Genomic DNA, 13,746 nt, shown 5'->3' with positions numbered 1-13,746 from the left:
TGGCGTCCGCCCTCTTCCTATCAAGAGCAGCGATACGCTACTTGATATCGCGACCCTGCTGCGTGGCGAACCCCTGACAATCGACCGATATGTTTTGCTTGTCACCGTATCGGCCACGTCGCCCGTTATTGCGCCACCCGCTGGTCCTCGGCGCCTCGCACGCTGTCTACCCCTTACCGCCGTCCCGAGAGCACCAGCTTTCCCCCTTCAACCCAGTCCTATTTTCCCAACGCCGACGTTTCCTCCAGGATAAGTAGCCGCTCCGCGTCGCCGCGTGGTCACCAGTCACGCTCGCCTCCAGGCCGTCGCCCGTCGTCTCGCTCACCACAGACTCGCCGCCCGTCGTCCCCCTTCAACCCTGCTCGTCCCTATCAGGAAAACTAAACAATGCAGCGCCCGGAGGTGACGCTGCATTGACGACTGCCACCACAAATCCTCTTCTGACGTTGCCGACAAGACGAAGCTTGTTAGACGTTGATGTTGATGGCGTAACTGTCTCTGCACTCATCCATACTGGAGCGCACATCTCTGTAATGAGTGCAGATTTTCGTCGACGCCTTCATAAAGTGCTCACGCCTGCCGCCTCCCGCATCCTCCGCGTCGCTGATGGAGGGACTCCTGCCGTTCTTGGGATGTGCACCGCCCGCGTCTGCATTGCTGGTCATCCCACTTCCGTCGAATTTGCCGTCATCGAGAAGTGCCCCCATGACCTTATCCTCGGCTTAGATTTTTTGTTCACCCATTCTGCCCTCATTGATTGCGCGACTGGTGCTCTTCAGCTTGAGCTGCCCCATCCTCCCGACAGTCCAGCCGACATAACGCCACGCTTATGCTCTCGCCATCGCGTTCGTTTGCCGCATCAAGCTGCTACATACGTTACTTTGACGTCTTCACGCGACATTCCCGATGGCGACGTCTTGTTTCCGATTATCGACGTCCTGTTAGCCCGCGATGTCGCCCTGGCTCACACCATTGTTTCCGTTGCTGACAATACGGTGGTCGTGCCGCTTCTCAACGTCAGCCTGTTGACTCAGGTTATCCCGCAAGGCATGTCGCTGGCCACCATTTCCGCGCTTGACCCCTACGAGCCGCGGCGGCTGCATTTCGATGGAGGCGAAATGCAAAAACGCCCGTGTGCTTGCGTTGTAGTGCACGTTAAAGAACCCCAGGTGGTCAAAATTAATCCGGAGCCCTCCACTACGGCGTGCCTCATAATCAGAACTGGTTTTGGCACGTAAAACCCCAGAAAGAAGAAGAAGAATGACCCCTACGAGATTGCCACTTTGGATGCCGATGTTTCACCGCCTTCTTGCTCGGCTAACTTCGCGCCTTCGTCTCTCGACGACATTAACAAGATGATTGCTCCCGATCTGACCCAGGCGCAAGCCCAAGATCTCTACCGGGTCCTGGCGTCCTATCGTGACATCTTTGGTTTTGACGGCCGCCCTCTAGGCCAAACATCAGTCGTGGCTCATCGCATCAACACTGGTGACGCCACTCCTATACGCCGACATCCATATCGCGTATCGCCTCACGAGCGTCAAGTCATCCAGAACGAGGTCGACAAAATGATTACAAAAGACGTCATAGAACCTTCATCTAGCCCTTGGGCCTCCCCTGTCGTTCTCGTGAAAAAGAAGGACGGCAGCGGGCGTTTCTGCGTTGATTATCGGAATTTGAACAAAGTCACTCATAAAGACGTCTACCCTTTGCCTCGTATCGATGACGTCCTCGACTGCCTTCATGGAGCCCGATATTTTTGTAGCGTTAGCTACACTGGCCTAGCCAAGCCCGTTTCGCGCGGCACATCAAGAGCCGTGCTGCGCATGCGCAAGGATCAGTGATGTCACACGGCTTGCGCACCGGAGCCACCGGAGCCGGCACCTCTCGCGCACTCCGCCGCCGCCGCGCGCGGCTCACCGGCGCCGGTCTGCGCATTCCAGAGGAGTGACGTCGTAGCCGTGGTAGACGCACTGGCGCCGGCGCGCGCTCGCTGTGCAGTCGCCGTCTGACACTGCGCTGGAGCCTCTGCGCTTCTGACTGCCGTTTGCCAGTGTGGTATAGCCATGAAGAAGGAGAGCGCAAATGCTGCTCAACAGCGCAGAAGAGCGGAGAAGCTTGACTCATCGGATCCCGAAGTAGTTGCCTGGCAATTAGCGGTTGAGCGCAGGAGGAATGAACAGAAGAAGGCTATATACATGTGCCACATAATACGTACACCGCGTGTGTGTCATTGGAGCAGCAGTAAGCATGACAATCAAGCTAATCCTTGACAATCTAAACAACCAGGAAAGCTAAGAATAATCAGCTGAACCTTTGCTAACGCTACGTATATCCTGGCATAGCTGAGCTAAGCCACTGCAACTTTTTTCTTCCACCGACCTTCGGTCTGGCTATTGGCAGATTTCAGTCGACCCTATGGACCGCGAAAAAACTGCCTTTATTAAGCCCGATGGCCTATACCAATTCAAGGTCATGCCGTTCGGACTGTGTAATGCCCCAGCAACTTTCGAACGTATGATGGACTCTCTGCTGCGGGGATATAAGTGGTCCATCTGTATATGCTATTTAGACGATGTGATTGTCTACTCGCCTACGTTTGAGAGCCACCTCACCCGTTTATCGGCTGTTATTGCCGTCTTCCGAAGAGCCACCCTTCAGCTGAACTCCGCCAAGTGCCGTTTCGGGCGGCGCGAGATAACTATGCTCGGTCACCTTGTCAGTGCTGCCGGTGTTCAACCAGACCCCGACAAGGTGCGAGCAGTGCAACAATTTCCCGTGCCGCGTTCAGCCAAAGACGTCCGCAGTTTTGTAGGAATATGTTCCTACTTTCGTCGCTTTGTCCGGAACTTCGCGGACATCGCCCGCGCTCTTACGGAACTCTTGAAGAAGGACGTTCCTTTCGTGTGGGGACCCGAACAAGCAGCTTCGTTTTTTGCCCTCGTCCGCATACTCACTACACCACCAATACTGGCCCATTTCGACCCTTCATCGCCTACGGAACTTCGCACTGATGCCAGTGGTCATGGAATTGGGGCTGTCCTTGGCCAAACACAGCACGGCAAGGAACGTGTCATCGCCTACGCCAGTCGCCTTCTGTCCTCGTCCGAACGAAACTTTTCCATCACAGAACGCGAGTGCCTGGCTTTAGTGTGGGCTGTCACCAAATTCAGACCTTACTTGTTTGGTAGAACTTTTTCTGTAATTACAGACCATCATGCCCTATGCTGGCTTTCGTCGCTAAAGGATCCGTCTGGACGTCTCGGCCGCTGGGCATTACGGCTTCATGAATACTCGTTTGCTGTGCACTACAAGTCTGGACGATTGCATCAGGACGCTGATTGCTTATCACACGTCACCCTGTTGATGCTCCCGACCTCACTGACCCTGACTCCGACGCCTGCGTACTGTCCATCCTTGATTTGGATGATATTCCCACCGAACAGTGACGAGACGCGTCCTTACGGCTCATCATCGACCGCCTTACCTCTCCATCACCAGACCATTCTGTTCGCCTGTTTGAGCTACACGACAACGTTCTGTATCGTCGTAATCTCAGCTCAGATGGCCCAGAGCTTCTGCTTCTCCTACCTCGCCATCTTCGCTCCACTGTTCTTCACCAGCTTCACGACGTACCAACTGCCGGTCACCTAGGTGTCTCGCGTACTTACGCCCGTATCCGACGCCGGTTTTTCTGGCCTGGCATGTACCGTTCTGTGCTCCGCTACGTCGCTGCTTGTGAACGCTGCCAACGCCGCAAGTGCCCTTCAGCGCTGCCTGCAGGTCAGCTACAACCTATTGATATCCCTGCAAAGCCATTCTTCCGCGTCGGCCTTGACCTTCTAGGCCCTTTCCCTAGGTCCATCTCGGGAAACAAATGGGTTGCAGTCGCGATAGACTACGCCACGCGCTTCGCAATCACCAGGGCTTTACCGACAAGCTGTTCTACAGACGTCGCTGACTTTCTCCTACACGACGTAATTCTACATCATGGCGCCCCTCGGCATCTCCTCACTGATCGCGGGAGGTACTTCCTATCAAGAGTGGTAGATGACATCCTTCGTGCTTGCTCCACTGAACATAAGCTCACCACCGCTTATCATCCGCAGACGAATGGATTGACCGAGCGCCTGAACCGAACGCTAACCGAGATGCTGGCCATGTATGTTTCACCAGATCATCGTGACTGCGACTGCACGTTACCCTTTGTTACCTTTGCGTACAATTCCTCGAGGCATGACACCGCCGGATATTCACCGTTTTATCTGCTGTTTGGCCGACATCCTGCATTACCATTGGAGACTCTCCTTCCTTGGGCTCCTCATTCGCCTACTGAATACGCCAGTGACGTCGCAGCTCGAGCCTGTGCAGCTCGTCAACTTGCCCACGATCGACTTTCTGCTTCGCAAGCAGCACAGAAGTCCCGTTACGATAGCCGACACAGAAGCGTGCACTTCACGCGTGGCTCTCTGGTCCTCCTATGGTCGCCATGCCGCCGCATCGGCCTATCAGAGAAGCTCCTCTCACGTTACACCGGGCCCTACAAGGTTCTTCGTCAACTCGGTGACGTAAATTACGAAATTGTACTCCTGGATCCTGCTTCTTCGACCTCATCGCTGTGAACTGAAGTTGTTCATGTTTTCCGGCTGAAGCCATACTGCTCTTCTAGCTCCTCGCCTTCATAACAAGTGCCAGGACGGCGCTTCAGCCGCCGGAGAGTGATGTTACGGAGCGATCCACACATGGATCAACGCGATGCTTGGCGGCGCGACAAAGACGACGATGAAGATGCTAGCTCTTGGGCCGGATCGGACATCTCTTGCCCTAGCCTCCTCTGTATATATTTTGTAAATATATCCTTCGCCTCCATCTCGCTTCCGTGACAATATCAAACCGGCATGTAATTATATGCTGGGTGCCGGGTCATAGAGGCGTTGAGGGTAATGTTCGAGCAGATCAAATGGCCACATCTGTTACATATCAGGCTATTAACCCTACAACTGCTGTTCCTGCAACAGATTTGAAGCTTTCCTGCAAACGAAACTGCGAAGCCACTGCCAACGCTTGTGGAACGCTGAAATAAATAATAAGCTTCACTTCATTAAACCACAGTTCGGTTTCTGGCCTCCCATAACGAAAACACGACGAACTGATGTCCTGTTCTGTCGTCTCAGAATAGGACATACATATGGCACCCACAATTTTTTGCTTGCTGGTGATGAACCACCAAACTGTGGTAGATGTGGTGAGAGGCTGACCGTCCTCCATGTCCTCGTGAAGTGCCGGGAATCCGAAACAGAAAGAAAGAAATATTTTCCACAAGCGTACCAATATCATGTCCCGCTTCAACCCATTATGTTTATTGCTGAAGAACCGCTTTTTAATGCCAAAGCAGTCATCAAATTTTTGAACGATGTGGTCCTGCATGTTATTAGCCCAGCTAGTTCGTAGTGCATCCTCTCTCCAGAGGATGCCGCTGTGATAGTAGTTTTTTATAGCACATGCCTCCAGGCCCTTGTGGTTCAACGGCTCTGTTTAGGCAGTAGTGCTTCTTGCCAATTACTGCATTTTAAATGTTTTAAATATAGTATTCTTCTTTCTCAATGCATTCTTCATTTCACAGTACACCTCATTAGTCATTGCCATGATTTTAGTACATGTATATTTTACGCACTATAAAGCGATTATTTTTAAGCCCCTTTACAGCCACGCCTCATCTACTTTTCAGAATTCATTGCTCCACTGCAAACTCACAAACACTGGCATGGCGCTCTTTGGCCATACTTGGCCCTTGCGCCATTAAACACCATACATCATAAATGATTAGAGGAAATCACAAGCACGCACACACACACACACACAGTTCTTCACTGCAAGATTACCATTCGTAGTGTCTGCCATAATAATTTCTTTCGTTATTGCTCATGGGCGCTAACACACTGCACTCAACTGTTCGCAATCTGTGGAGTTCAACCTCGAGAGCACTATATGAGCGCTCACAAAAGGAGTACACACTGTTCAAAGCACGAAATCACTACCGGCTCTCTCATGGGGCTTAGAACTTCCGCTCACGAAACGACCACATTTTTATCAGATTGTAACGCGAGGTTTTTCCAGCTTTTTGCTACCTGAAGTCAATCCTCGCGTTACAATCGAATACCGCAATTGATTTGTCTAAAAAGTGAAATGATGCACGCAATTTTAATCGAGTCAAATGTGCGAGTGAAAGCGCGCGAGGGACGCACGCTCTCACGGTTATCGAACGCATGGCAGAGAGCAAAAGCGACAACTCTGTCGTGCAAAAGTTGCAGGAGGCCAAAGAAGCCCAGGAGGCAAAGGAGGCGCCGGAAGCGCAGGAGCCCCAGGAAACCCAGGAGGCCATGGAGGCCATGGAGGCCACGGAGGTGCCGGGGGCCCAGGAAGCCCAGGAGGCGCAGGAGGTGCAGGAGATGCCGGGGGCCCAGGACTCGCTGGGAGCGCAGGAGGCACCGGGGGCGATGGAGGCGACGGGGGCGCAGGAGGCATCGGGGCTCCAGGAGGCCGAGGAGGCGCAGGAGGCGCCGGAGCGCCAGGAAGCGACGGAGGCCCAGGAGGTGACGGAGGTTCAGGAGGCGATGGAGGCCAAGGAGGCGCCGGAAGCACGGGAGGTGCCGCTGGCCCAGGAGGCGCCGGAGGTCCCGGAAATCCCCCCGGACGCCCAGGACAATCCGGACGCCCAGGAGGCCCTGGGAGGAGATGAAACCTTTAGCTGCGACACCAAATGTGCATAACAATCAAGTAAATACGGTATGTAACTCCCTGTGTACTCCCGGCCAAAATATTGTTTTGGTTAGTGCCGCTATTATCTCCCTTCCATTTCTGTGTCCGTTAACATGACCCTGCTCCATTAGGACTGTTCTACGTTCTATCAGCAGCATCAACTGCATCATGTGTTTCCCCTCACTCCAAGTTTTCTACATACCAGGTCCTTTTTCAGCTCACATGTTGCACCTTCTCTGACCCCTTCTCGCATAGGTCTTCCACCGATGCTCCGCATCACGTACTTGAGTGTCTGAGTGTCTATTCTCTCTCTGCTGCCTTCCCAGCTCTTCCACGGATTCATCAAGTTTCCTCACTACTATATGCGTGTTCACATCTTGTTCTTTATCCCTCTTACTGTCGTCACAGTTCCTAGATCTGTTTGACCAGATAGGTCCACTGAGCGACTGTCTTCGACTGCTCTCGGTCCTGGTATATTTCCTAAGATCAGGCTCTTCTACGCACCAGGCTGTCACCATTCCTGTATAGATGAATATATAGATCTTAGCCTCCGGGAGGTATCTCAACGAGCTGTCCACAAACACAACTGGTTTCACCTTCCCCGTCATGCTTTTTGGAGGTACCAAACTTATCCTTACTAGCACGCTGTCCGCACAAGTGTATCTTAATACAGTAGCCTCCTTTCCTTCTTCTTTACCTTCTACCACTGGCATATCTTGGTCTTTACTACCGACAATGGCTGCACTTACGACCTCTAATCTTTTCTTTTATTCCGACCTGCGAGCGTCGCGAGTTTCATTAGGGGCTATAGTCATTGACACTTCTCGTGGTCTGCGTTTGCAATCCTCAGTTTTTTGTCCGCTCTTGTTACACGATTCAGAATATTTCCATTCACGTCGGTGATCACGTCCCGCACGAGAATGAATTGCCTGACGACTGGGACGGTCACAGAGGAAACATCTCTGCTGTCCGCTCTGCCCATCCATTAGGGGTTTCTCTCTCAGCTCATCTTCCTCTGAAGTGGGAGAATCTCTTACCCGCTTTCCTAAATTACTCAACACCTGCGCCTATACAAACTGGTCTCTTTGCTCTGCTATCTCCTCCACAGTCTGTAGTTTTCTCTCTTTCAGAAATATGGCCAAACCATTTCTACATCTGGCCAGGCATTGCTCATCCACAACTTTGTCTAGAACTCCTTTATTTGTTTTTTTCCGTGTCGGACAGCTGTATCCACCTCACAAAATGCTTTGTCATACGGCATGCGAACTGCTTTCCCATTTCAGAATCTTCTGGCTTGCCAAGTCGGAACTTTTCCGAAGACCTTCAGCAGTCAACTTGAACCTCTGCAATAAAGTTTTTTTTGTAATTTGTCATAGTCTAACGATTCTTCTGCTGGCATGCGGCCAAACACCCTGAGAGCCTCCCTTACAAAACACAGGCTCAGGGCGCTGGCCCACTTGCTCTTCTCTCAACCTTGCCCAACTGCGATCCTCTAAAACCAAATCAAATACGCATCCAGGTCAGCCCTTCGCTCATGGAAAGGTGCCATTAGTTTTCTGGGGCAAATTTGTCGCGGCCTGGGAGAAGGTGAGTCGAATGACGCCAACCTTGATGTGCTAGTTGCTTCACGGGAACCCGCATTCATTTCCGCTAGCTTAGTCATCGCCAAGATTTCTTTTAATTGCGAAGCATTTCTTGGCAAACATTTCCACTTTGACAATATCTGTCTATCTATCTATCTATCTATCTATCTATCTATCTATCTATCTGTCTATCTAGCCGCCTAAATCTTGGTGCTCTCATGGTTGTATCGTTAACTTGGTAGGCACCAAAAGTGGCATAGTATGACAACACTGCATGCCGAACATAAATGATAGGTCATGCCATCAATTTCATGACATGCGTGTCATATAGGTCATCAAACAGCCGCTTAAATTGACAATGACCCAGCGAAAAGCGGGCAGATCCCACGCCCTGTGGAGATCGATGTTATGCGAAGTAGTCTAAGGGGGAGCCTATCAAGTTAACGAAACGACCACTAGAGCACCAATACTTAGGCGGCTGTTTCATGATCTACATTACAAGCATGTCTGAGGAGTCCTGTCGGCTAGGCCTAAGAGCCCTTAAGGCGAAATCCTTAGTGATGCTCATGAATATGACTTCGACCATCAATCTTTAGCCTTTTCTTTCACATAGTACCACCTCCAAACCCATTGCATTGGTTCATGAGTGTTGATCTTTTTTCGCTGAGGCATTGTCATTTTTGTTGAGTCATAGTGATGACTATTACTTCTACCACCATCCATTAGTGTTTATTTCACTTAATACCCACGTCCGAACTCCTTTCAGTGGTTTTTGAGTCTTAATCTTTTTCGCTTTGTCATTTTCATTTTTTCGGAGTCGTGCTCACGACTATGACTTCTACCATCATCCTTTAGTGTTTCATTTACATAGTTCCCACGTCCGAACAAATTTAAGTGGTTCTTTTAGCAAGGCCTTAAAAATCTTAAGACGAAAGCCTTAGTCATCCTCACGACTATTACTTCGACCACCAATGTTTCGCCGTTTCCATCACTTAGTACAACATCCGAACCCATTACATTGGTTTTTGAATGTTAATCTTTCGCTGAGTCAGACAATTTTGCAAAGTCATGGTCATGACTATCTATGGCTTCTAGCACCATCCTTTACTGTTTCCCTCACTGAGTATCCACGTGCGAACCCATTTCAGTGGTTTTAGTGTTAATCTTTTTTGCTGAGCGAGTCATTGTCATTTTGCTTAGCTATGCTCATGACTATGACTTCTACCATCGTGCCCTTAGTGTTTCCCTCACTTAGTACCCAAATCAGAACTCATTTCAGTGGTTTTTCAGTGTTAAAGTTTTGCGCTGAGTCATTGTCAATTTTGCAGAGTCATGCTCATGACTATCACTTCTACCATCATCCTTTAGTGTTTCCTTCACTTACTACCCATGCGAGGACCCATTTCGGTGGTTTTTGAGTGTTAATGTGTTTTTCACTGGGTCATTGTCATTTTAGGCGGCTGTGTCATGACCTATCATATATGTTCGTCATACACTGTTGTCATACTATGCCAATTTTGGTAAATAGCAAGTTAACAATACCACCATGAGAACACCAAGAACTAGCCGGCTAGATAGATGCTCTCAAAGTGGCAAATGTTCGCCAAGAAAGGCTTCGCATTTAATATGGATCTCGGCAGGCCATGTAATGTGTAGGATGGATAAACGATGGACCAATACAGAATGGGTATACCAAGAGAAGGGAAGCGCATTCGAGGATGGCGGAAAACTAGGTGGAGTGATGAAATTAGGAAATTTGCAGATGCAAGTTTGAATCAGCTAGCGCAAGACAAGAGTCATTGGAGATCGCAGGGAGGGGGCCTTCGTCCTGCAGTGGACATAAAAATAGGCTGATGGTGGTCATGATGATGATGATTATAAGGCTCATGAGACGGAAAGGCCAGCGTAGTCGGCGTTGGCGGGACCTCGATGTTCCAAAAGTTAGCCAATCAAGGCAGTTCGTGATGCCAATGAAGACAAAGTTCATTAAGCAAGAGTGAAATAAGGTAGAGGTAATTAGGGCGAAGTTAACCATGGGAGGTTTAATTACGATATAGTTCATTACGACACCCGAGCTACAACCAGTGGTCGGAGTCGAACTCACGAGCTTTGGTGTTAATTAAGGCGAAATTTCATGCAAGATGTGGCACCTGACAGCGACAAAAATGTATAGCCGAGAGCTAGTACGGCTATACTAGTCAGGGTGCAACCAAATCAGGAAGGCCCACAAAGCTTCAACAAAGTCACTCCCTCACCAGAACAGGGATTGTCCTCCCTGGTGCAGAATTCAGCCGCTGCCTCCCTCATGACTCCTACAATTTAACCGTGGCCCTCAGTCCCCAGCGGCTGCGGAGCACCTGATCAAGGTGGCGGTCAGTCCTGCGACGCGGCAGATGGTGCTAAGAATCTGTGTCCGCATAGGCCGCCAATGGAAACGGTACCTGGCAACGTTCAACACGCGCACCCTATCTAGTGAGGCTAGCTTAGCAGGGTTATTTGAAGAATTATCAGGTATTGCCTGGGATATTATTGGCCTTAGTGAGGTGAGAAGAATTGGTGACACTTATAGAGTGCCTATATTTTATGTCCACTGCAGGACGAAGGCCTCTCCCTGCGATCTCCAGTTTCCCCTGTCTTGCGCTAGCTTATTCCAACTTGCGCCTGCAAATTTCATAACTTCATCATGCCACCTGTTTTCTGCCGTCCTCCACTAGCTTCCCTTCTCTTGGTATCCATTCTGTAACCCTAATGGTCCACCGGTTATCCATCCTACGCATTACGTGGCCTACCCAGCTCCATTTCTTTCGCTTAATGTCAACTAGAATATCGGCTATCCCCGTTTGTTCTCTGATCCACACTGCTCTCTTCCTGTCTTTTAACGTTAGTCCTAAGATATTTCGTTCCATCGCTCTTTGTGCAGTCCTTAACTTGTGCTCGAACTTCTTTGTTAACCTCCAAGTTTCTGCCCCATATGTTACCACCTGTAGAATGCAATGATTGTACACTTTTCTTCTCAGCTACAGTGGTAAGCTCCCAATTAGGATTTGGCAATGCCTGCCGTATGCACTCCAACCCAATTTTATTCTTCTGTAAATTTCTTTCTCATGATCAGGGTCCCCTGTGAGTAATTGACCTAAATAAACGTACTCCTTTACAGACTCTAGAGGTTGACTGGCGATCCTGAATTTTTGTTCCCTTACCAGGCTATTGAACATTATCTTTGTCTTCTGCATATTCATCTTCAACCCAATTTTTATACTTTCTCGATTAAGGTCCTCACTCATTTGTTGTAACTCGTCTCCATTGTTGCTGAATAGGACAATGTCATCTGCAAACCGAAGGTTGCCGAGATATTCGCCGTTGATCCTCACTCCTAAGCCTTCCCAGTCTAAGAGCTTGAATACTTCTAAGCATGCAGTGAATAGCATTGGAGCGATTGTGTCTACTTGCCTGACCCCTTTCTTGTTAGGTAACTTTCTACCTTTTCTTGTGGGGAACTAAGGTAGCTGTGGAATCCTTGTAGATATTTGCTAAGATATTCACGTAGGCCTCCTGCACTCCTTGATTACGCAATGCCTCTAGACTGCTGCTATCTCTACTGAATTAAATGCCTTTTCATAATCTATGAAAGCCATACACAAAGGTTGATTGTACTCCGCAGATTTCTCGATTACCTGATTGATGACATGAATATGATCCATCGTAGAATATCCCTTCCTGAAGCCAGCCTGTTCTCTTGGTTGGCTGAAGTCAAGTGTTGCCCTGATTCTATGGAAATTATCTTGGTGAATATTTTATACAATACTAGAAGCAAGCTAATGGATCCGTAATTCTTCAATTCTAAAACAAATATGCCCCCACATAAATTTTAATATACCACAGTTTGATCATTTGCATTTCTCTGAAATGTTCTTCGGGGGGCATATCGCAGCGACAAGAAAGCAGCGTGCCATGCAATTATTATAACCACCATTACAAGTATTTTTCCTTTAATGTGATTCACTTGCTGGTTTGGAAATCACAAGCGAGGGCAGTTGATTTCGTAGCGTCGAATGATGCAACTGTGTAGCGTTCTTGCAAGAAGTGCTATTATCTATTGCGCATTTCCTAACTGAATCACATCCCAGAAAACCTCCTAGGTTATATTCACAGGCATCGCCTCTTTGAATTAAAATAAAAGGAAAAGAAAGCAAGCAGGGTGAAATCTCGCCTTTGATGTGTCTGTCTGCACCAAAATGCTGACGTAGAGCTGGCATGCCTGCGTGCTTGGTCTAACACGTGTGCTGTCGTTATGGCTTTCGAAGTTGCGTAATATCTTGCATGCAACGGCTTTGATGGGCGCATATGTCTTCGAGAAAGTGCGGGCCTCACTTGAAAGGATTCGCAAAAGAAAAGTCAAAAGAAGCCATGGATGCTTGAACATTACGTGTGAAAAGAGACAATCACTTACATAAGACGGCTGGTGTATAGGGGCATTTAGAGTAGAATGAAACGCTCCAAAGCGTGTGTCCGTGGGACACGTCATAAACAGCTCATTGTATAGCTTACGTTGCAGAACAGACCCACGAATTACTGTGCTGCTTACGGAACAAGTGCCTCTATCATGGTTTTGAACAAGAGGAATTACGATGACAATAATACACATGAGCAACTCGTAAATAAATAGAAGTCACGTGGCATGAAAAACCGTTGAACGCGGTCGTGCGCAAACTGGGTGGCGAAACAAAATTGATGGACGCTAACATAAAACGTGGTCAAGCTCAAAAGTTTAGTTAAAACGGAGCGGCACGCGTCCGCCTGCAGCTCACTGGTTGGTTACGGCACGTTTGTAAGGGTATATACAACTACAAGAAGACAAGGCGGGGTATTGCGTGAAACGATCGATTCAATGTCAAAGTTTGGGCACTGGCTGCTTGTTCGTTGCCGTATTGCACCTAGGCTGTAGCGAGCAAGCGCAAGCACCATCTTAAGGCCGTGCGAAAGAGTACCTGCCTTTGGGCTTCTGTTCGCAACAATTTACAAAGCCCGTGTTATAAAAAGCCGGACTGCAAAGAGCGGGAAGGTGCGATACCCGACGCCCTTCCTCATCCCACCGCTGTCCGGAAAATTACTTTTATTTTTAGGGCGAGCTTCCTTTCGTAGTGTGACAGCGCAAGGTTTCCTCGGCCTTTTTTTGTCGGGCAATAAGTGACTTAAGACATGAAGTCATGGAGACATAAAATTCTGCGGAAGAAACTTGCCACTCATGTCGTGACTCGGCAACTGAGCAAAGAGACAGAAAAAATCCGCGTCTATTCCACCCTGTGAGAGTGCAGCGAAAATGGTGCGGACTTTGGGCAAGTGGCACCACCCAACAAAGTTAGACGACGTTAAACAAGCACCGCCATCACACACGACGCACGTG

The 13,746-nt window shown here is 49.1% G+C and overlaps 3 protein-coding genes across 7 annotated transcripts in view; 2 read left to right on the top strand and 1 right to left on the bottom strand.

Moving 5' to 3' along the window:
* LOC119466316 (uncharacterized PE-PGRS family protein PE_PGRS20-like) overlaps positions 1–13,746 on the bottom strand; it is a 1,297,174-nt gene that overhangs the window by 757,157 nt on the left and 526,271 nt on the right. The gene's annotated exons all lie outside the window — the stretch shown is intronic.
* LOC119466319 (uncharacterized PE-PGRS family protein PE_PGRS20-like) overlaps positions 1–13,746 on the top strand; it is a 1,091,962-nt gene that overhangs the window by 592,199 nt on the left and 486,017 nt on the right. The window contains exon 2 of one of the 2 annotated variants that reach the window (XR_007463707.1): positions 6,306–7,105. The exons of the other annotated variant lie outside the window; for it this stretch is intronic. The gene's annotated coding sequence lies outside the window, so the exon portion shown is untranslated. The remainder of the gene's footprint in view (positions 1–6,305; positions 7,106–13,746) is intronic. 2 annotated transcript variants of the gene reach the window in all.
* Positions 6,381–8,106, top strand: LOC119466318 (lethal(3)malignant brain tumor-like protein 3). Its single transcript, XM_037726819.2, has 2 exons — positions 6,381–6,786; positions 8,043–8,106. Exon 1 carries the CDS (start codon positions 6,381–6,383, stop codon positions 6,768–6,770), a length of 390 nt encoding a protein of 129 aa, XP_037582747.1. The 3' UTR covers positions 6,771–6,786; positions 8,043–8,106.

Source organism: Dermacentor silvarum, chromosome 10 (assembly GCF_013339745.2).
Source record: "Dermacentor silvarum isolate Dsil-2018 chromosome 10, BIME_Dsil_1.4, whole genome shotgun sequence".
Taxonomy (NCBI): Eukaryota; Metazoa; Arthropoda; class Arachnida; order Ixodida; family Ixodidae; genus Dermacentor; species Dermacentor silvarum.
Note: the sequence above shows the minus strand (reverse complement) of the source record. Positions and strands in the feature narration are given on the sequence as shown.

Excerpts from the sequence above, each read along its gene's own strand:
- LOC119466318 (XM_037726819.2), top strand. The coding sequence starts at position 6,381 with ATGGAGGCCATGGAGGCCACGGAGGTGCCGGGGGCCCAGGAAGCCCAG.